The sequence below is a fragment of the Mustela putorius genome, unplaced genomic scaffold, assembly GCF_011764305.1.
Source record: "Mustela putorius furo isolate JIRA1106 unplaced genomic scaffold, ASM1176430v1.1 tig00000281_pilon_pilon_pilon, whole genome shotgun sequence".
Lineage (NCBI taxonomy): Eukaryota > Metazoa > Chordata > Mammalia > Carnivora > Mustelidae > Mustela > Mustela putorius.
Genome location: NW_025421343.1, coordinates 14545164 through 14561438, shown reverse-complemented (window position 1 = coordinate 14561438; position 16275 = coordinate 14545164). Strand labels below are relative to the sequence as shown.

General features: G+C 40.0%; 1 protein-coding gene across 2 annotated transcripts in view; it reads left to right on the top strand.

Moving 5' to 3' along the window:
* The first annotated feature begins 1495 nt into the window (after window positions 1–1495).
* Window positions 1496–16275, top strand: part of LOC101683312 (E3 ubiquitin-protein ligase RNF103) — a 99504-nt gene continuing 84724 nt past the window's right edge. The window contains exons 1-3 of one of the 2 annotated variants that reach the window (XM_004742358.2): window positions 1496–2732; window positions 5284–5423; window positions 14593–14708. In XM_004742358.2, coding sequence (XP_004742415.1) covers window positions 2507–2732; window positions 5284–5423; window positions 14593–14708 — 482 coding nt within the window. In that variant the 5' untranslated portion in view covers window positions 1496–2506. The remainder of the gene's footprint in view (window positions 2733–5283; window positions 5424–14592; window positions 14709–16275) is intronic. The other variant, XM_004742360.2, reaches the window with a different exon arrangement.

Here is a 16275-nt window from a genome sequence, read left to right as displayed (position 1 = left end):
CTTTGGAGTCCCTCCCACACTCTAGTATTTTTCCAATTTGAAACTCTAGCCTGGATGGTTCCCTCCTCAGCTCACAGTCCAACTTTTATTTGATTTGGGGTCAGTCTCTCTTTACTAATGAGTACATTGCTTTGAGATGAGGGTTCACATTATATGTCAAGGTTTGGACAGTAACATTGCCCAGTCACAGGGTCACCTTGACATGCCTAAGGATTCCGAAATTCAGAAACAATCTTGTTAGAATGAACTGTTTAATATAGCCTCCCATGTTGATTTGCCAGCCATGGAAACAAAGCCACATTAAAGCTAGTTAAGACACAGGAGCAGAGGCCTAGAGCTGGGTATGCATTCTTGTATCTGTTCCTCTGATTCTTCCTGCCTGCTCCCTTGGGCCCATCCCCTCCCAAGTTCTCCTCCACTAGATGGCCACTGAAATACCTTTGTGTGCTTTAAAGGGGTGCTGTTCTGAGGCTACATTCTCACGGTCCGTTTTTTTGGTTTCCATTTCTCATTTGCTCCGTGATGGAAGATCACACCTTCATTCTTCCTAAAATTACACCCTCTCCCCTCCCTGGTTCAGGATATTTGACAGCTTTGCAGCTTTGCACAATTCCTGGGTCTTTTCTTTCCTGATCAAGGGAGCTGGTAGAAGCCAGCCTCCTCAGTTTAATTATGCAACCTCTTTCTCCCTCAAGACTGGTACAGGGTTTGACAGAAAAGAGTATGCTCCATGGAGGTTAAATACAGAACTGGATAGTGCATAGTCACCCACATCACTCACTTTATATATGTTCCTCCTGCTAGCAGTGGCCACACTCAGGAAAGGTAACAAAAGAAAAGACATGTAAACTTTGCACAGGGACATATCAACACTCAGCCACGTTTGTCCTGGGAACTCACCGACCCAATACCCGGCTTTTAACACCCCTAACACTGAAGAGGGGGAGGAAAAATTATAACCGGAGGGACAAGTGGGCCTGGTTCTAACTCCCGTTTGGGCCAAACCTCCTCCAATACACGTCGTGCACAAACTACTCTCGTGCACAAACTACTCTCACTCGAGAAACGGAAAATCATTGTTTTCTACCCTCTCAAACGACAGGGCCCAAATTTTTCCACTGCACCAGGACCTAGCATGCACGTACTCATCTAGTTTTACCGATTTTAAGAGGATCATTAACTGCCCTATTTGTACGAAAAATACACAAAGTGACAGAGTCCAAAGTCCAACCCTTAGCCCAAAATCATGTGCTGAACATCTTCAGGGCAAAAGGAAAGAGTGAAGAAGGCACCGGACAGGCAACTTTGGGAGTTGTTCTGAAGCCCAACGGAGCTTGCGGCCCCGCACGGCTTTCCAGACCCCTGCTTTAGCCGCCCGCTTCCCCCTCCACGCCCACTTGTCCCCAACGCGGCCCCGGCGAGCGCTCCATCGTGGCCCCTCCCCCTGCCCCGCCCCTGCCCCGCCCGAGGCCCCGCCCCGCCGCCGACGTCAGTTGTTATGTCTCGGCCCGGGCCGCGGCCCCAGCTGATCCTCCGCTCCCGAGGCGACCGTCGCGGCCTCGCGAGGTGGCGGGGGCGTAGGTGACGGCGGCCGAGACCCGCGCCGCCCATTTGAGCGGGGCGGGCGCTCCGAGGCCAGGAAGCCGCCCCAGGGCCGCCCGGGGAGCCCTCTCAGGCCTGTTTTTGCTTTTCTTCTTCAGGACCGTCGGCCCGCGCGCCCTATTTCTCTCTGCAGAGACCGCGACGCCCCCTCCCGGGCCGGGCCGCGGTGCCCGCCCGCCCGCCTGAAAGGCGCCGCCCGCCGGCCTGAGAGAACCTGGAGCCGCCGCCGCGGTGCTCTCCGCGCCTTTCGCGGATCCTGGGCGGCCGGCGGGGCCTGGGGCCTGGGCTCCGGGCGCTGCGCTGCGGCGGCCGCTCCTCCCCGAGCTGGGCCCGGGGCCTGGCCGGGCGGAGCGCCTCGCTCTCCTGACCAGCCGCCGCCCGCCGCCGGTCGGCCCCAACCGCCTCCCGGGCTCGCCGCCCCTCCAGCCCCGGCCTCCCGCCAGAACCCCGCTTCCTTTGTGGATCTGAATGATTTTGGGGGGCCTCCTCCCTCCCCTTGAGATTACGGTGCTGGAAGGCCGACCCGCCACCTCGGTCAGTGCCCCCCGCCAGGGTAACGTCCCTCGTTTTGTTCCTCCCCGCCGGCCCTCCCGCGTCCCGCTCCTTTCGGTGTTTGACTGATGGGCTTTTTCTAGTTTTTTCCCTTTTATTCTTCTCATCTCCTGACTGGAAGGCCCCGCGAGAGGCTCTGCGCCTGGGCCCCTCCTCCTCTTTTCCTCACCCCCGCACCGGGAGCCAAACCCCCAGCCCCGCGGCCGGCGATGGCGCGACAGTGAGGGCGGCGAGGCCGGACCACGCTGGGACAGTGCCCGCGCCCCGGCGGGCGTGAGCACCCACTCCCCCGCTCTGCGCCTCTCTTTTTCGTCTTCCGAGCTCTCTGTAAAGAGAGAAGACGCAGGGGAAGATGTGGCTGAAGCTATTCTTCCTGCTCCTCTATTTTCTGGTCCTGTTCGTCCTGGCCAGGTTTTTTGAGGCCATTGTGTGGTATGAAACTGGCATCTTGGCCACCCAGCTGGTGGATCCGGTGGCGCTGAGCTTCAAGAAGCTGAAGACCATTCTGGAGTGCCGGGGGTTGGGATATTCAGGGCTGCCCGAGAAGAAGGATGTCCGGGAGCTGGTGGAGAAGTCAGGCGAGTATCGGACGCCCCTGGGGTCCCCTCCACCGGGTGGAGGGGGTGACTTGGGCTTCCTCGTTCTTGCTGTTTCCTCCAGAATGAGACATTACCTGAAAGGGTTAAGCCGACTACTCCGAGAGCTGTCCAGGTTTTCTACCAAAAAAAAAAAAGTGAATCCAGTTTTGAGAAGAGGACTGGAATTATTTGCCCGGGTGTTGCTGTGTCCTTTTAAGCTTTGTTTTTTAAATAACAGATATAAGTGGAAGTTCTTAACATTGTTTACTAAGAAACAATTTTTTTTATTTTTATTTTTTTTAAAGATTTTATTTATTTATTTGACAGAAAGAAATCACAAGTACACTGAGAGGCAGGCAGAGAGAGAGAGAGAAGGAAGCAGGCTCCCTGCTGAGCAGAGAGCCCGATGTGGGACTCGATCCCAGGACCCTGAGATCATGACCTGAGCCTAAGGCAGCGGCTTAACCCACTGAGCCACCCAGGCGCCCAAGAAACAATTTTTTTAAAATTAAAGACTGTCACCCAGTTGCAGGCAAACTAGAAAGCATTATTTGTCGGTTGAAATTCATAGGGATATAAGAAAAGGAAAACCCCAAAACGTTGTCTGTAGATAGCAGTATTTGTCAGGATAGTAATCATAGTATAATGACAGGAAGAAAAAATGTTGGAATCCTTAATATCAAAGAGGCATTTAGGACTAAGATTTAAATTTTAAATCATGAGTTTATAGAGAAAGTGTTAACTGTATAGAGTATTAGCTTTTCATACTTTATGGTGAAAATAAAGTGAATGAATATGTTTTGTGAATGCCTACCTTGTTTTGTTTTGAAGAGTTTATATTTCTGTCAGTGTTTAAAAAAATCTTTATGTCTTGGATGTAAACTTTTATTTTTCCTTTTAGAAGTCGGATACAGCTGCATCAACTTAAATGGAATGAGAAATAGAATGGAAATAGCTAAGAGAATATTTATTTAACATCTTAAGCAGTGTATTGTCAGTGATTGTTGGTTTGGGGGTAGGATTGAATAAGAAATATGTTAATTTTTTTTCACCCCCTGGACAAAATATATCTTTGTTTAGGTAAATGTCTAGAAGGGGAATGTACTGTAACTTGAGAAAGACATTCTGGGTTGCTGTAGGAAGCAGTTGAAACTAACTGATGGTTATCTTTATTGTTGTTTCAAATATATCTGTCTGCTGTGTCCTTTACAAGATAGTTTTTTTCCTTATTTAGTACCCTGTAGCCATTAAGAATACTAACTTCAGACGACTTTAACACTACATATTTGCAGGTTGAGGGTTGTCAAATTTGTATCTCACTACTGGAGAAGAGGAGGGAACCCTCTGTAGATGTGATGCTTTTTTTTTTTTTTTTAAAGAAAACGTAAAACCCATTTTTTTCCCTTGCCTCTTGTTTACTCACTGGTTTATGGTGACTTCTACCACAGGTGTGGGAGATGGGAAATGGAGTAAAGTAGATTTCTAATAAATTAATTTTCTAGGTTTAGAAGTATGAGAACTACCAAAGCCAAATCATTTCTCATGGTAAAAAAATTAGTAACACTTTTTTCTTTTGACTTTTATTTAGTGTTGCTTCCTTTGGGCCTAAAAATACTTGTCACTGTGGGTATACAAAGAATGTGCATATCATTTAAAGAATACACACAGCTCACAACAGTATGACTAGGATCACACATTTTATAGCAGAGAGGTCTTGGTGTAGCAATTTAACTTTATAATTTAAATGTTTGTTATAAATGATTTTGCTGCAGTCATGCTTGTTTTTACATTAAGGCAAAAATTAATTTGACAGTAGTGTTTACTTTTTATTTGATGACACAAGTTCTCAATTTACACTGTAAATTTGAGTATTAATGTGGAGGTTTTTTTTCTTACAGGTAATATTTTGTATCTAACCATCAAGTCTTAAAAGCCTTATGCTATTTTAAGCAAGTGATAATGGCAAATTCTATAAACCCATTTCTAAATCTTGTAAGTCAGAAGTATATAAATCATACTGTTTAAAAATTATTTGAAGCCCAGCATGTTACACACAAAACTAAATAATACCGTGATGGCTTTTTGGACTTAGCAGGAAATTAAGTAATTTCCTAACAGGTTATGTGATGACCCCACTAGAATATAAGCTCCATGAGAAGGTGGATTTTTATCTGTTCATATTTGCCTGATACTAGTAGGTTCTTATGACATATTTACTGAGTGAATCTTAAATGGGTATATTCAGGTTCTACTTTTCTTTTCTATAGACTGAGATGAAAGTACTGTGATACGACTTTTAACAGTGTAAAGTGGAATTAATTATTGAAGTTGGGAATGTAGATTTTTTTTTTTTTAAGATTTTATTCATTTGAGGGAGAAGAAGCACAAGCAAGGGGAGAGGCGGAGGGAGAGAGAGAGAAGCAGACTCCCCACTGACCTGGAAGCTCATCACCTGAGGCCAAGGCAGACGTTTAACCACTGAGCCACCCAGGTGCCCCGGGAATGTAGAATTTTTGAAATCTAACTGGTGTTATTTTTTTCATTTCTTCAGGTGACTTGATGGAAGGTGAGCTCTATTCTGCCCTCAAGGAAGAAGAAGCATCTGAATCCATTTCTAGTACCAATTTCAGTGGTGAAATGCACTTCTATGAGCTTGTAGAAGACACAAAGGATGGCATCTGGCTGGTTCAGGTATAAGAAACAGTGATAGAAGTAAAATTATTTTTTACCGGAATAGTATTCACTCGCCAGCTAGTGACACTTTTGTGTACCTGTGTCATTTTTCTTAAACATAAGTCGGCCCACATAGGGGGCCCACATAGGGAGGCTCCAATGACCTCTTAAAGAGGTTTTGCAGACCAAGGAAAATGAAAATTGAAGAGAGGGGAGAGAAAGCTTTGGGAAAACAGAGTTGACAAATCCATTGTAGTTGTTGGATCTTCATTAAAGTAAGAACTACACAGATATATTCCTTTTGTTGAGCTATTTGCACTGTTTCAGTTTTGGTTAACAGTTTTTTTTGTTGTTGTTGTTGTTTTTTAAGATTTTATTTATTTATTTGACAGAGAGAGATCACAAGTAGGTAGAGAGGCAGGCAGAGAGAGAGAGAGGAGGAAGCAGGCTCCCTGCCAAGCAGAGAGCCCGATGCGGGACTCGATCCCGGGACGCAAGATCATGACCTGAGCCGAAGGCAGCGGCTTAACCCACTGAGCCACCGAGGTGCCCCTGGTTAACAGTTTTTAATTCAGTGATCCAAGTGGTTTTTGTATCTAAAGGAAGAACCTGGAAATCAAAGTAAGAAAATCCTTCTATTGGGGAAATAGCCAACTTCATGACTATAGAGGATGAGATATTGTGGGGAATGGTGGGGAGTGCTCATTACTCAGCTTGTGAAATTGATGAAATGATCATTTTAAACCCTAAATTCTTGTGATATCAAAACTGTGAAATTTAATTAGCATATTAGAGCTATGTAGAGCTATGAAGGGCCTAAAAAATAGTCTTTTATGTTTCACAGAGTGTGCTTTATATATCACTCATGGTAAATGAGTGGGCATACATTATCATTTATGGATTTTAATGCAAATTAGTCAGTATTATATTGAACATGTAATTTCATAAATATTATTTAGGACAAGGCTAAAGTTAAATTTTTAAAAATATAAGATCACTTAAAGTAAAATCTCAAATAAATTAACAGCATGATTTTCGCTAAAATTATGATTATTGAATCAGGATCAAATCCCAGGGCCCCAGATTTCTTGTCTAGTACTCTTGTCATTTCACTCTGGGGTTGGCTAAGTTAGATTCACAGCTTCTTCATATTTCTTTCTGAGGACAGTAATGTCAAAACATAGTAAAAAAAAGCTAGGAGTTCAGAGACCTTAGATGCAGATCTGGTCCTGTCGTAGATTTGCAATATAATTATGGATAGACAGATTTTGTCTTGTACCTGGCCTCAAATAAAACATATACATGTAAAGAGAGTGGAATAATACTGTGGTCCACGGAGTTAAAGGTTAAAGAGTTGAGGTTTGGGAATTCTTCAGGTGATTACATAAGCTATTCATCACTTTCCTTGACATGCAGTCTTCCAATTGTGTTTGACCTTTTACCTGTCAAATACTCTAATTCTGTAATTTTTAAATTCAGCAAAGGGAGAACCTGGGAGATTATGGGTGTAGTCTGTGCATTATCCATCAAATTCTAGTTTATTTCTCTGTCAATTAATTGTATTTGAAAAATAAACTAGCATCTCTAAAGCTTTAATTCATAAGTAAATAGTTATTCCATTTCCTTTCCCAGATATTTATATCTGATGGTCTGATCAAGAAAGACTTGTTGGCTTTGATAATTTTTAATTTTATTTACTGATACTGAGTTGAATCACCTGTCCCATTTATCTGTATTCTCTATCTAAATGTTTCTCCATACATTGAGTGATCCCATAAAGATGAATGATAAATAGATGCTGAACACCTTCCAAACTTGAAAAAGCCATGTCAAAGTTTAAATATTCTTTTGGTATGTAGGATTCTGCCTGTAGACAATGAACACATTCTGGTTCACTAATTAACATATATTCTAGGCTTATAAATGATCTGTTTTTTAATGTTCTTTTTTTTTTTAAGACTTTTTAAAAGAAGCTTTTATTTACTTATTTGAGAGAGAGAGAAAGAACATGCGTAAGCAGGAGAGACTGGGCAGAAGGAAAGGGAGAAGCAGGCTCCCAGCTGAGCAGGGAGCCCAATGTGGGACTGGTTCCCAGGACCCTGAGAGTAACCTGAGCCAAAGGCACACACTTAACCCACTGAGCCACCCAGGCACCCTCACTGCTCTTTAATGTTCTATTAAAGATAACTGTCGGGGGGGGGGGTGCCTGGATGGCTCAGTGGGTTAAGCCTCTGCTCAGCAGGGAGCCTGCTTCCCCTCTCTCTCTGCCTATCTCTCTGCCTACTTGTGATCTCTCTCTCTATCAAATAAATAAATAAAATCTTGAGGGGAAAAAAAAAGATAACTGTGGGGGCGTCAGGGTAACTCAGTTGGTTAAGCTTCTGACTCTTGGTTTCAGTTCAGGTCATGATCTCACAGTTGTGGAATCAAGCCCCTCATGTGAGCGTGGAGCCTGCTTCACATTGTTTCTCCCTCTCCTCCTCTGCCTCTTCTTCTGCTTGCTCTCTCTCCCTCTCTCTCTCTCTTAAATAAATAAATAAAATAAAAAATTAATAATACAGATAAACATAAATTAAACTCTGTTAATAGATGACAAAATTCAACTAGTTTATTTAGCAGTTAGTTGTATGCCAGGCCCTGGAGATATACCAGGAACATACATCAGGCTAAGTCCCTGCTTTCTCAGGCACCTCACATTCCAGTTGGGAGAGGTATGCAATACATAAGTAAATATTTAATATAGCATCAAGTTAGTGGAAAATACTAAAAAGAAGAATAAGGAGATAGAGAGTCGCAAAAAAATTCTGATAAAGGGACACCTGAGTGAAATGTAGAACAAATAATGAATGATAGTGAATGTTAGCATTATAAATTCTAATCACTAAATTGTTTTCCTCTAAAATATTTTTTAAGCCTCACAAGGTATTAGTAGTTGAAAAATGACTCTTAAGGAAAATGGAATATATTTATGTGGTTTTCCATGTGTTAATGATAGTAGGACATACATTTAATTTTTCTAATGACATTCAGTGTTTGCACTGACCACCAGTGTCTGGCTTGTGTCCCTTGGGGCCAGTCACTTACATCTGTCAGATGCCTGGCTTGGGTTAGAACAATCATCTCTGGCAGGACAACTGAAAGACTGAGATTGAAATCCTGTCTTCTGGCATTCTGAAGTCACCAGCTAAGCTAATTAGCACAAACATTGGTTTTAGCTCTTAAGAGAGGGCTGTTGGTTTTTGTTTTTAAATTGAAAATGTCTGCTAGAAACAAGATAAGTATTCTCTCGGTTGCTTGTCATTCTTTCAGCTCAGGTCATATTTATGATAATTTTAAAAAATTTTCTTAGTGATTTGAATTATTCGTTTCTATTTACTTTAAAAGAACCTGACTAATTTCAGTTTGCTCTGTCATTTTTAAAAAAAATTTTTGGTCATGCATAGATCCTGGCCAGTTCAATCCTCCTTAGATTGCTTTTATTTTAGGTATGCTGTGTAAGAAATATTGAAGCACATCAGAGTTCTTTCCTTTCCTCCCATTTTTCTAATATTATTCCTTACTCCCATGAATTGTGGTTTTCTTTTGTATTTATTGAGAAAAAAATGTATTTTTGCTATATGCTATGTATATTTGTTATATGCTAGATGGCATATAACTGATAATAAACACTTTAGATTTATAAATCATGTCATTGAAAGGATGTCTGGATTTGCTTATTTAGGGAAAATGTAACTTTAATAAATGGGTATATGACTTAGTTATTCTATCACGTGGTCATTTCATTTTTCTGGAGTAGATTAGTAATCTGGGTTGATTATAGATTGGTAACCTAGGTTGATTATCTTTTTTGGTGACACCACATGTGGAATTGTGATACTACACAAGAAAAATTGAATTTGTATAGTTTATTTAATTCTTTCTATATTTCTTATAATTTGTATCTTATGTGCAATTCATGCTTTTATTTTCTGCATGATACATGTTAATGGCCTTTTTATTTTTCTCTTCTTAATTGTTTTAAGATGTATTCATGCTCATGAATTATCTTTACATTGAACCAGAGTATTAGGATGCTCCTTTTCATGTCAAGGTTTTCCATGTCTGTCCTGTATTCTCTGTAATATGAGATGAAAAGAAAAGAGCTAATTTTAGTTTTCCAGGCAGCAACACATATGGGACATCTTTATCATCAGTATACTATGTAACCCATGGAACAACTGAGTCCTCTTTTTTTCTAACAGTTCTTTGTAACATTCTGAGTTTTCCTACTTTGTTCCTAACCTCAGCTCATATCTCTCCACAGTTATTTATCACTTAGTGTTGTGAATTCTTTGGTTTTTACCACCACCCAATCTTCTGAGCGCCACAAATTAAAGATAGTTACTTTTTTTTTTTCCTGTTCAAAAAAGGCTTAGAGAGGCAGATGGAATAGTGGTTAGGCTTCTGAAATGGAAAAGTTAGCATGCTCTGTGGGTTTTATGGGTTCATCCTTATCTTAACATTTCTATTTCTCCTTTCTCACCTTGTTCAAAGAAGGACTGTGATATTTGTTCCCTACTGGCTTTATCCCCATCATAAGGAATTTAACGTCACTAGAATTGAAGTAGCAGTGAAAAACATCATGTGATTTAAAGTAAAGCTTTGGGTCAATATTTGCTGAAGTATTATGTTACTATATTTTGTGTTTGGTTAAAAAGAGTTAATAGCTGTCTTAAAACTTGTTTAGCTTTGTTCTAGACAATCGTCTTTTCCATGGAGAGTCTAACCTATTAATAAATAAATAAAAGTAAATAAGTGTCTTTCTTGACACTACCCTAAAGGTAAAATACATGGTAAGCCATTTTATCATTTATTTTATACTAGTGAAAAACTTTTACTTTTGTTTACTCATAAAGAAAGCTAGTGGGGATACCAAAGAAATAATTAAATGCCATTTAATTTTGTTTCTGTCAATCAATCACTTGTCCTCACTTTTAATGATCTTATATAATTTGCATATATTTATTTAAGTTGGGCTATGATTTTGAAAGTAGAAACTCCCCATTAGTAATGAAATATAGGGGGACACCTGGGTGGATCAAGTGGATCTGCCTTTGACTCAGTTCACAGTCCCACGGTCCTGGAATCAAGTCCTGCATGGGTCGGGAGGTGGTGGGAAACCTTGCTCAGTGGGGAACCTGCTCCTTCCTCTGCCTCCTGCTCCCCACTGCTTGTGCTTTGTCTCTCTCCCTTTCTTTCTTTCTCGGACAAATAAATAAAAAAATCTTTAAAAAAAATAATGAAATACTGACAAATGCAGAAAATATCATAGCCCAGCACTCCTGTTCTATGGAGTTTTGTTATTTAATTTAGCCTAGATTTATATGGCACATGTTCTGATTAGTAATAAAACCCACATCTAAAAATTAGGCAAAAGTATATGGTTTTTTTCTTATACAATTGTAACACCTGTAATACAGGAGGAAGGGAATAGATAAGAACCTGAGGTGCAGTTTTTCTTTGAAGGTTTAACCGGACCACACTAGTTTGACATCAGAGAATATGGGCAGTTAGCATCACACATTATCCAACACAGTTCCATGCGTGGTGTGCTGGAGCCAACTTATACTGCTTCATGAAGGGTGATTGTTAACATCTCTTCCCAGTTCCATGTTCAGAGATAACATGTTGGGAAATTGAAATCACCATATGGTAGTATTTATACCAAGGAAATCAACAAGTAATAGAAATAAGAAGTTCCTTTTTCTTTTGGAGAGCTAGTTATTAAATGTCTACCAGCAAACCATTGGTTTCATCCATTCATCTAACCATGTAACAAATATTTTTTGAAATCTAATGTGAGCCAACTGAACCTTGGGATTAGCACTGAGGGCACAAAGGTGAATAAACTATAGCCTGTGCCTTAAGATAGCTTAGAGTTTGGTTTATTAAAATGTGTAGACCAGTAAAAATCTTAGTATATGATTATCTTTCAGCTGAGTTAGATGGCCCGTGATGGTGCTAACATCTTGATGCTAAAGAACTGTATTAGACTGTGAAGTGGAACCTAGGCAGAAGGAGGGGGGGAAGCAGGCTCTCCGCTGAGCAGTGAGCCCAATGCCAGGCTCAATCCCAGGACCCTGGGACCGTGACCTGAGTCAAAGGCAGCCACTTAACTGACTGACCCACTCAGGCACCCCTGGAAAAAGTGTATTTTTAAATTCATTGAATTGAAAGTCCTCATATCTGACTGGGGTCCAATACATTAATACACATTGCATAGCAAGGTACTGTTTATGCTAATGTTTGTCCAGAAAATATTCCAGATGATAGGTTGCTAGGGAAGGGACTTATAACACATAACAAAAATTTGGTGGCTTTAGAGAACTTTAGTCAGATATAGAAGAATGAAGTTACTAAGCTGTAAAAAGCTGAAATAATTTAGGTCAGCATACATGTTTAATGAGTACCCAGATGAATTAGACTCTGTATTAATTGCAGGAAATGCAATGGTGAGCAAGTGTAGGGATGCCAGTTAGAGAGGCAGATAACTAGGGAAGAAAGAGGGTAAGATTCCTTCACTTCCAGCTTATGCTACCAACTCTGTTCCAGACTTGGAACTCGGGCTGCACTTTCATCTAGTTTTTTTCTAGTCCTGAAAATATTTCCCACAGAGAACACAACATCTTTCCTGAACTGCCAAGAATATGTCTCTACTTTTAATAAGACCAGCAATGTGAGTGCCACTCAGAATTGTCATGCATACTTTTTGGACATGAGCTGTAAGTTGGGAACTCTTACTGGTGTGACACAGTAGTAATAGGCCTAGAGTATTTGTTAGTGCCATGTGACTCAGCCAGGTGGGTTATTTTGTGAAAATATTAAATTTTTTAATGGTGTGGTAATCTAATTCAACTTCTGTAAAATTTAATTTATGCCAAGCCATAAGTTGAATAATAGAACTATATAGGACATTGAACAGAGCAATTTCTAATTGCATAAATAGAACTTCAGAGTTAAATAAAATGCTTTCATGCAATGAATGCCTACAGGAGTTTTCATTTTTGTGTGGCCCTCTGTGTTAGGGATGATTAAACTCTTCAAAAGCAGGTGTGGGTACAGCTTGCTGAATAAATAAGGCCCTGGGGTTACACATTGTCATGCACCTGTCAGATGTTCCTACCTCTGATCACAAACTTGTGTTGTCTATGCTGTAACCAGCAGTGCCTGCCAATGTCCCCCTCTCATTCCTACTTCCTTTCCTAGAATTGAGCTCTTTTAAGTCTGAAAGATACTTGTACAGTGGACAGGATATTCACTGAAAGATGCCCCTAGATATAGGGCCATAACTTACATTGATTAGAACAACCTCTTAATTAACCCCTTGGTGCAATGTCATTATAAACACTGACCTGAAATGTTTGGGTCATTTGCAGCCTTGATCAGGAAATGGGAGTGAAAAGAAGTTCTTTAAGAGTTATTTTAAAAAGTAGGGAGTAGAGTGGTATATGATTGCGTGGAGACTTCTTAAACCTTCTTAGTAAACTGAAAAATAAGTTTGAGATTTCTTTGATTACTTGTTGGAAAGAAGAACTACCATATTGACTCTTGAATAGTGGTGGGGGGAAGGAAAAGAAATGCCTGCCCTGCTTTTTCTCCTGATTATTCAGATAAAATGTATCCAAACCTTTTGGACCATGGAAAAATGAAAACTAGGGACTTAGTGGGTAACGTAACTGGCATGAACCTCCTCAGAAAGAGCTTTCATGTCCTCAGATTACCTTCTTTCTGCTTACCTCCACCATCTGAGCATTTGAATAAATAATTCATGTCTCCCTCAACAAGACCTCTATTTTTACTAAAAAGCACATTATAACCATTTGTTTAATGCTCTAAATTGCGTATATGTTTGTGTATTTATGAAGCATCAGAGTTACTACAAAATGTTATGTATAGCATATAAGTCTCTATAGATGTGGGGATGATAGCAATGGTGTAGGGCAGGGTTAGTGGACATAAAGTGAATTTCAAGTCACTTGTCACCACCACATGCTCTGTCTCTTTCTGCTGCCCTTTGTTAGGCTTCCCAGCAGAGAGGCCACAATGAGGTAGCTGTACCACTCTTGTGTCTCCCAGGGGTATATATTGGCACTCATTTCACTCATGCACCTGGGATTTCATTTCCTGGAGGCATTGTGAACATGAAAACGGCCCTTCCTCCTAGAAAGGGCCCCCGAGTATTGTGTTGTAATTTTGAATTAGATAACATCAGTTACATAGCCTTTGTAAAAATAAACTTGGCCTATATACCCTAGGTTTAAAATAAATCAAACAGATGGTTTTGTGAAGACTAGAGACATTTTGACTTTCCTTTAAGTTCCTATTCAGTTGTTTTTGTTTTTAACATATAATTTTGTTTTTTACTGGTGTGTCTGTTGAAGTCCTGCCTTCATTCAAAGCAGAAAGATTAGGGAATAAAAGGAAAAGGTGTTAACGATTAGAAAGTCTAAAAAGCCATGACTCATTTTGGAGGTTAACTTATTAGAGTTTTTTCTTTTTCCTTCTTTTCTTTTTTTAAAATATCTTTGACTTCTCCCAGTCTTACTTGTGTTTGAAAGCTATTTGCAAATTTGAAGGAGAAGTTCAAGAGTGTAGAATTCATTACAGCAATTTTTTTTATATGTTTGAACCTTTTCATCATTGTTAAGAAAAAGCTGTAGAAGTAATAGTATTGGTTTAGTTAAAGCATAGTTTAATAGAAAACATATGTTTGACTCTCGGATCCTTAATATTTTTAAAAAATGAAATTTGAACTCATTGAACCCACATATGATAATTTCTAGTAAGCTCTATTTGGATTATTGTTTAAAATTTTTGGAGCCGAGAAATGCCTCCAAAGGCCATTTACTTCCTGTGTAACTTATTTCTAGAGAATAGACCTACAGGGTGAAGAATGTGGCTAGCTTTTTAATATGGTTTTGATTCCCCCTCTATGTAACTGCCACAGAGTGTGGAAGTTTAATGCACTGTATTCAGTGTTTTAAGCCTTTTCAGCTGGACAGTAGTTCTTTCTACAAGAATTGCTGTGATGATGTAATTGGGAACAGAATCTTTTTGCAAAAGATAAAAGTGTATTGTAGATAGTAAGTGGTTAGTTCGATTTCATTTTAGGTAATTAAAGTTTCTGTTTTTCTTTCTGGGCAAACAGGTCATAGCAAATGACAGAAGTCCCTTGGTTGGTAAAATCCACTGGGAGAAAATGGTGAAAAAGGTGTCAAGATTTGGAATACGAACAGGCACTTTTAATTGTTCCAGTGACCCCAGGTGAGTTGATTAAGCATTTCTTAGAATTTGAGTTCTGACCAGAATTGTCTTAACTAATGAAGACAATGATATGAGAAGTCTATTTGAACTAAAAGCTAACTATAATGTTTAGCACACTGTTAGTTATACAGGTGCTTGATTAATAGTTTTTGATAAACTGGCAGCTATTTACTTTCTTTCTGAGATGACTTTATCACATTCTTCTATATTCTTTCTAGTGGGGGTGACTCAAGACTATGTCTTCAGTCCTTCTAGTTTCACTTTTCTTCCCCAGAAGACTTCAGCTCATTTATAGCTTTGTACTGATTGAAATCTTTTGTCATAATTCTAACCTCTGCTTTGCATGAGGATGCTCATTTCCATCTGCCCTACTCCTAGATGTGTCCTTCTCCCTAAACTGTCCAAATTCAGATTCATCCTTTTTTTCTTTCATCAGGCATGTACCCTTTCTACCTTTCCTTTTTCTGTTCTTTACTGTTGTGTTTTGTTTTGTTTTGTTTTCCCATTTTCTCAGACAAGAATCCTTGCAGGCATTTCTCTTTTTTCTTTTGTCATCATCTACAATATTTTATCTGTTGTGTTATTTCTTGTTTCATTATTAAATTATTTCTTTGAAATGCTTTTTTATTTGGGGGCGCCTGGGTGGCTCAGTGGGTTAAAGCCTCTGCCTTCAGCTCGGGTCATGATCCCAGGGTCCTGGGATCGAGCTCTGCTCAGCGGGGAGCCTGTTTCCTCCTCTCTCTCTCTCTCTCTGCCTGCTGCTCTGTCTACTTGTGATCTCTGTCTGTCAAATAAATAAATGAAGGAAATCTTAAAAAAAATTTTTTTTAAGAAATGATTTTTATGGGCGCCTGGTTGGCTCAGTGGGTTAGGCCACTGCCTTCGGCTCAGGTCATGATCTCAGGGTCCTGGGATCGAGTCCCGCATCGGGCTCTCTGCTCAGCAGGGAGCCTGCTTCCCTCTCAGTCTGCCTGCCTCTCTGCCTGCTTGTGATCTCTGTCAAATAAATAAATAAAATCTTTAAAAAAAAAAAAAGAAATGCTTTTTATTTCAACTTATAGTGCCATCAAGTTTTAACTTTTACATATATTCATTCATTTAATTACTCTTTCAGTAAATATTTAATAAAAGATTAGCATGTACAGCATGTTCTGTTTAGTTCTGAGGATAGGACATATGATGTGTATGTAGAAAACCCCACAACATTGGATAGTTTCTAATGTAAGTAATAGATCTGATTCATCTGTGTCCCTTATATGTGGCCCCAGTGAGAAGCCCATTAGCTGTAGAAAACCCTTCAATACTACTGTATTATACTACTCAGATTTTCCTTTCTTCTTTAAATCCATGTTTGCTTCATTTTACCTCAAGATTGTTTTTGCTTACTGGTATTATAGGGTGTGATCCACACCCTAAGGTGTAGAGTCCCTAGAGAACTGGAGATAAGAAAGAAAGTTCTTGTATCTCCTAATTCACAGTCTCCTCATCTACCCACAAAATTTGCATTCTCATCTTCACCACAGAATCTTGATCATATCTAATGCCTTTTGTTGAAATGTCCAGAACA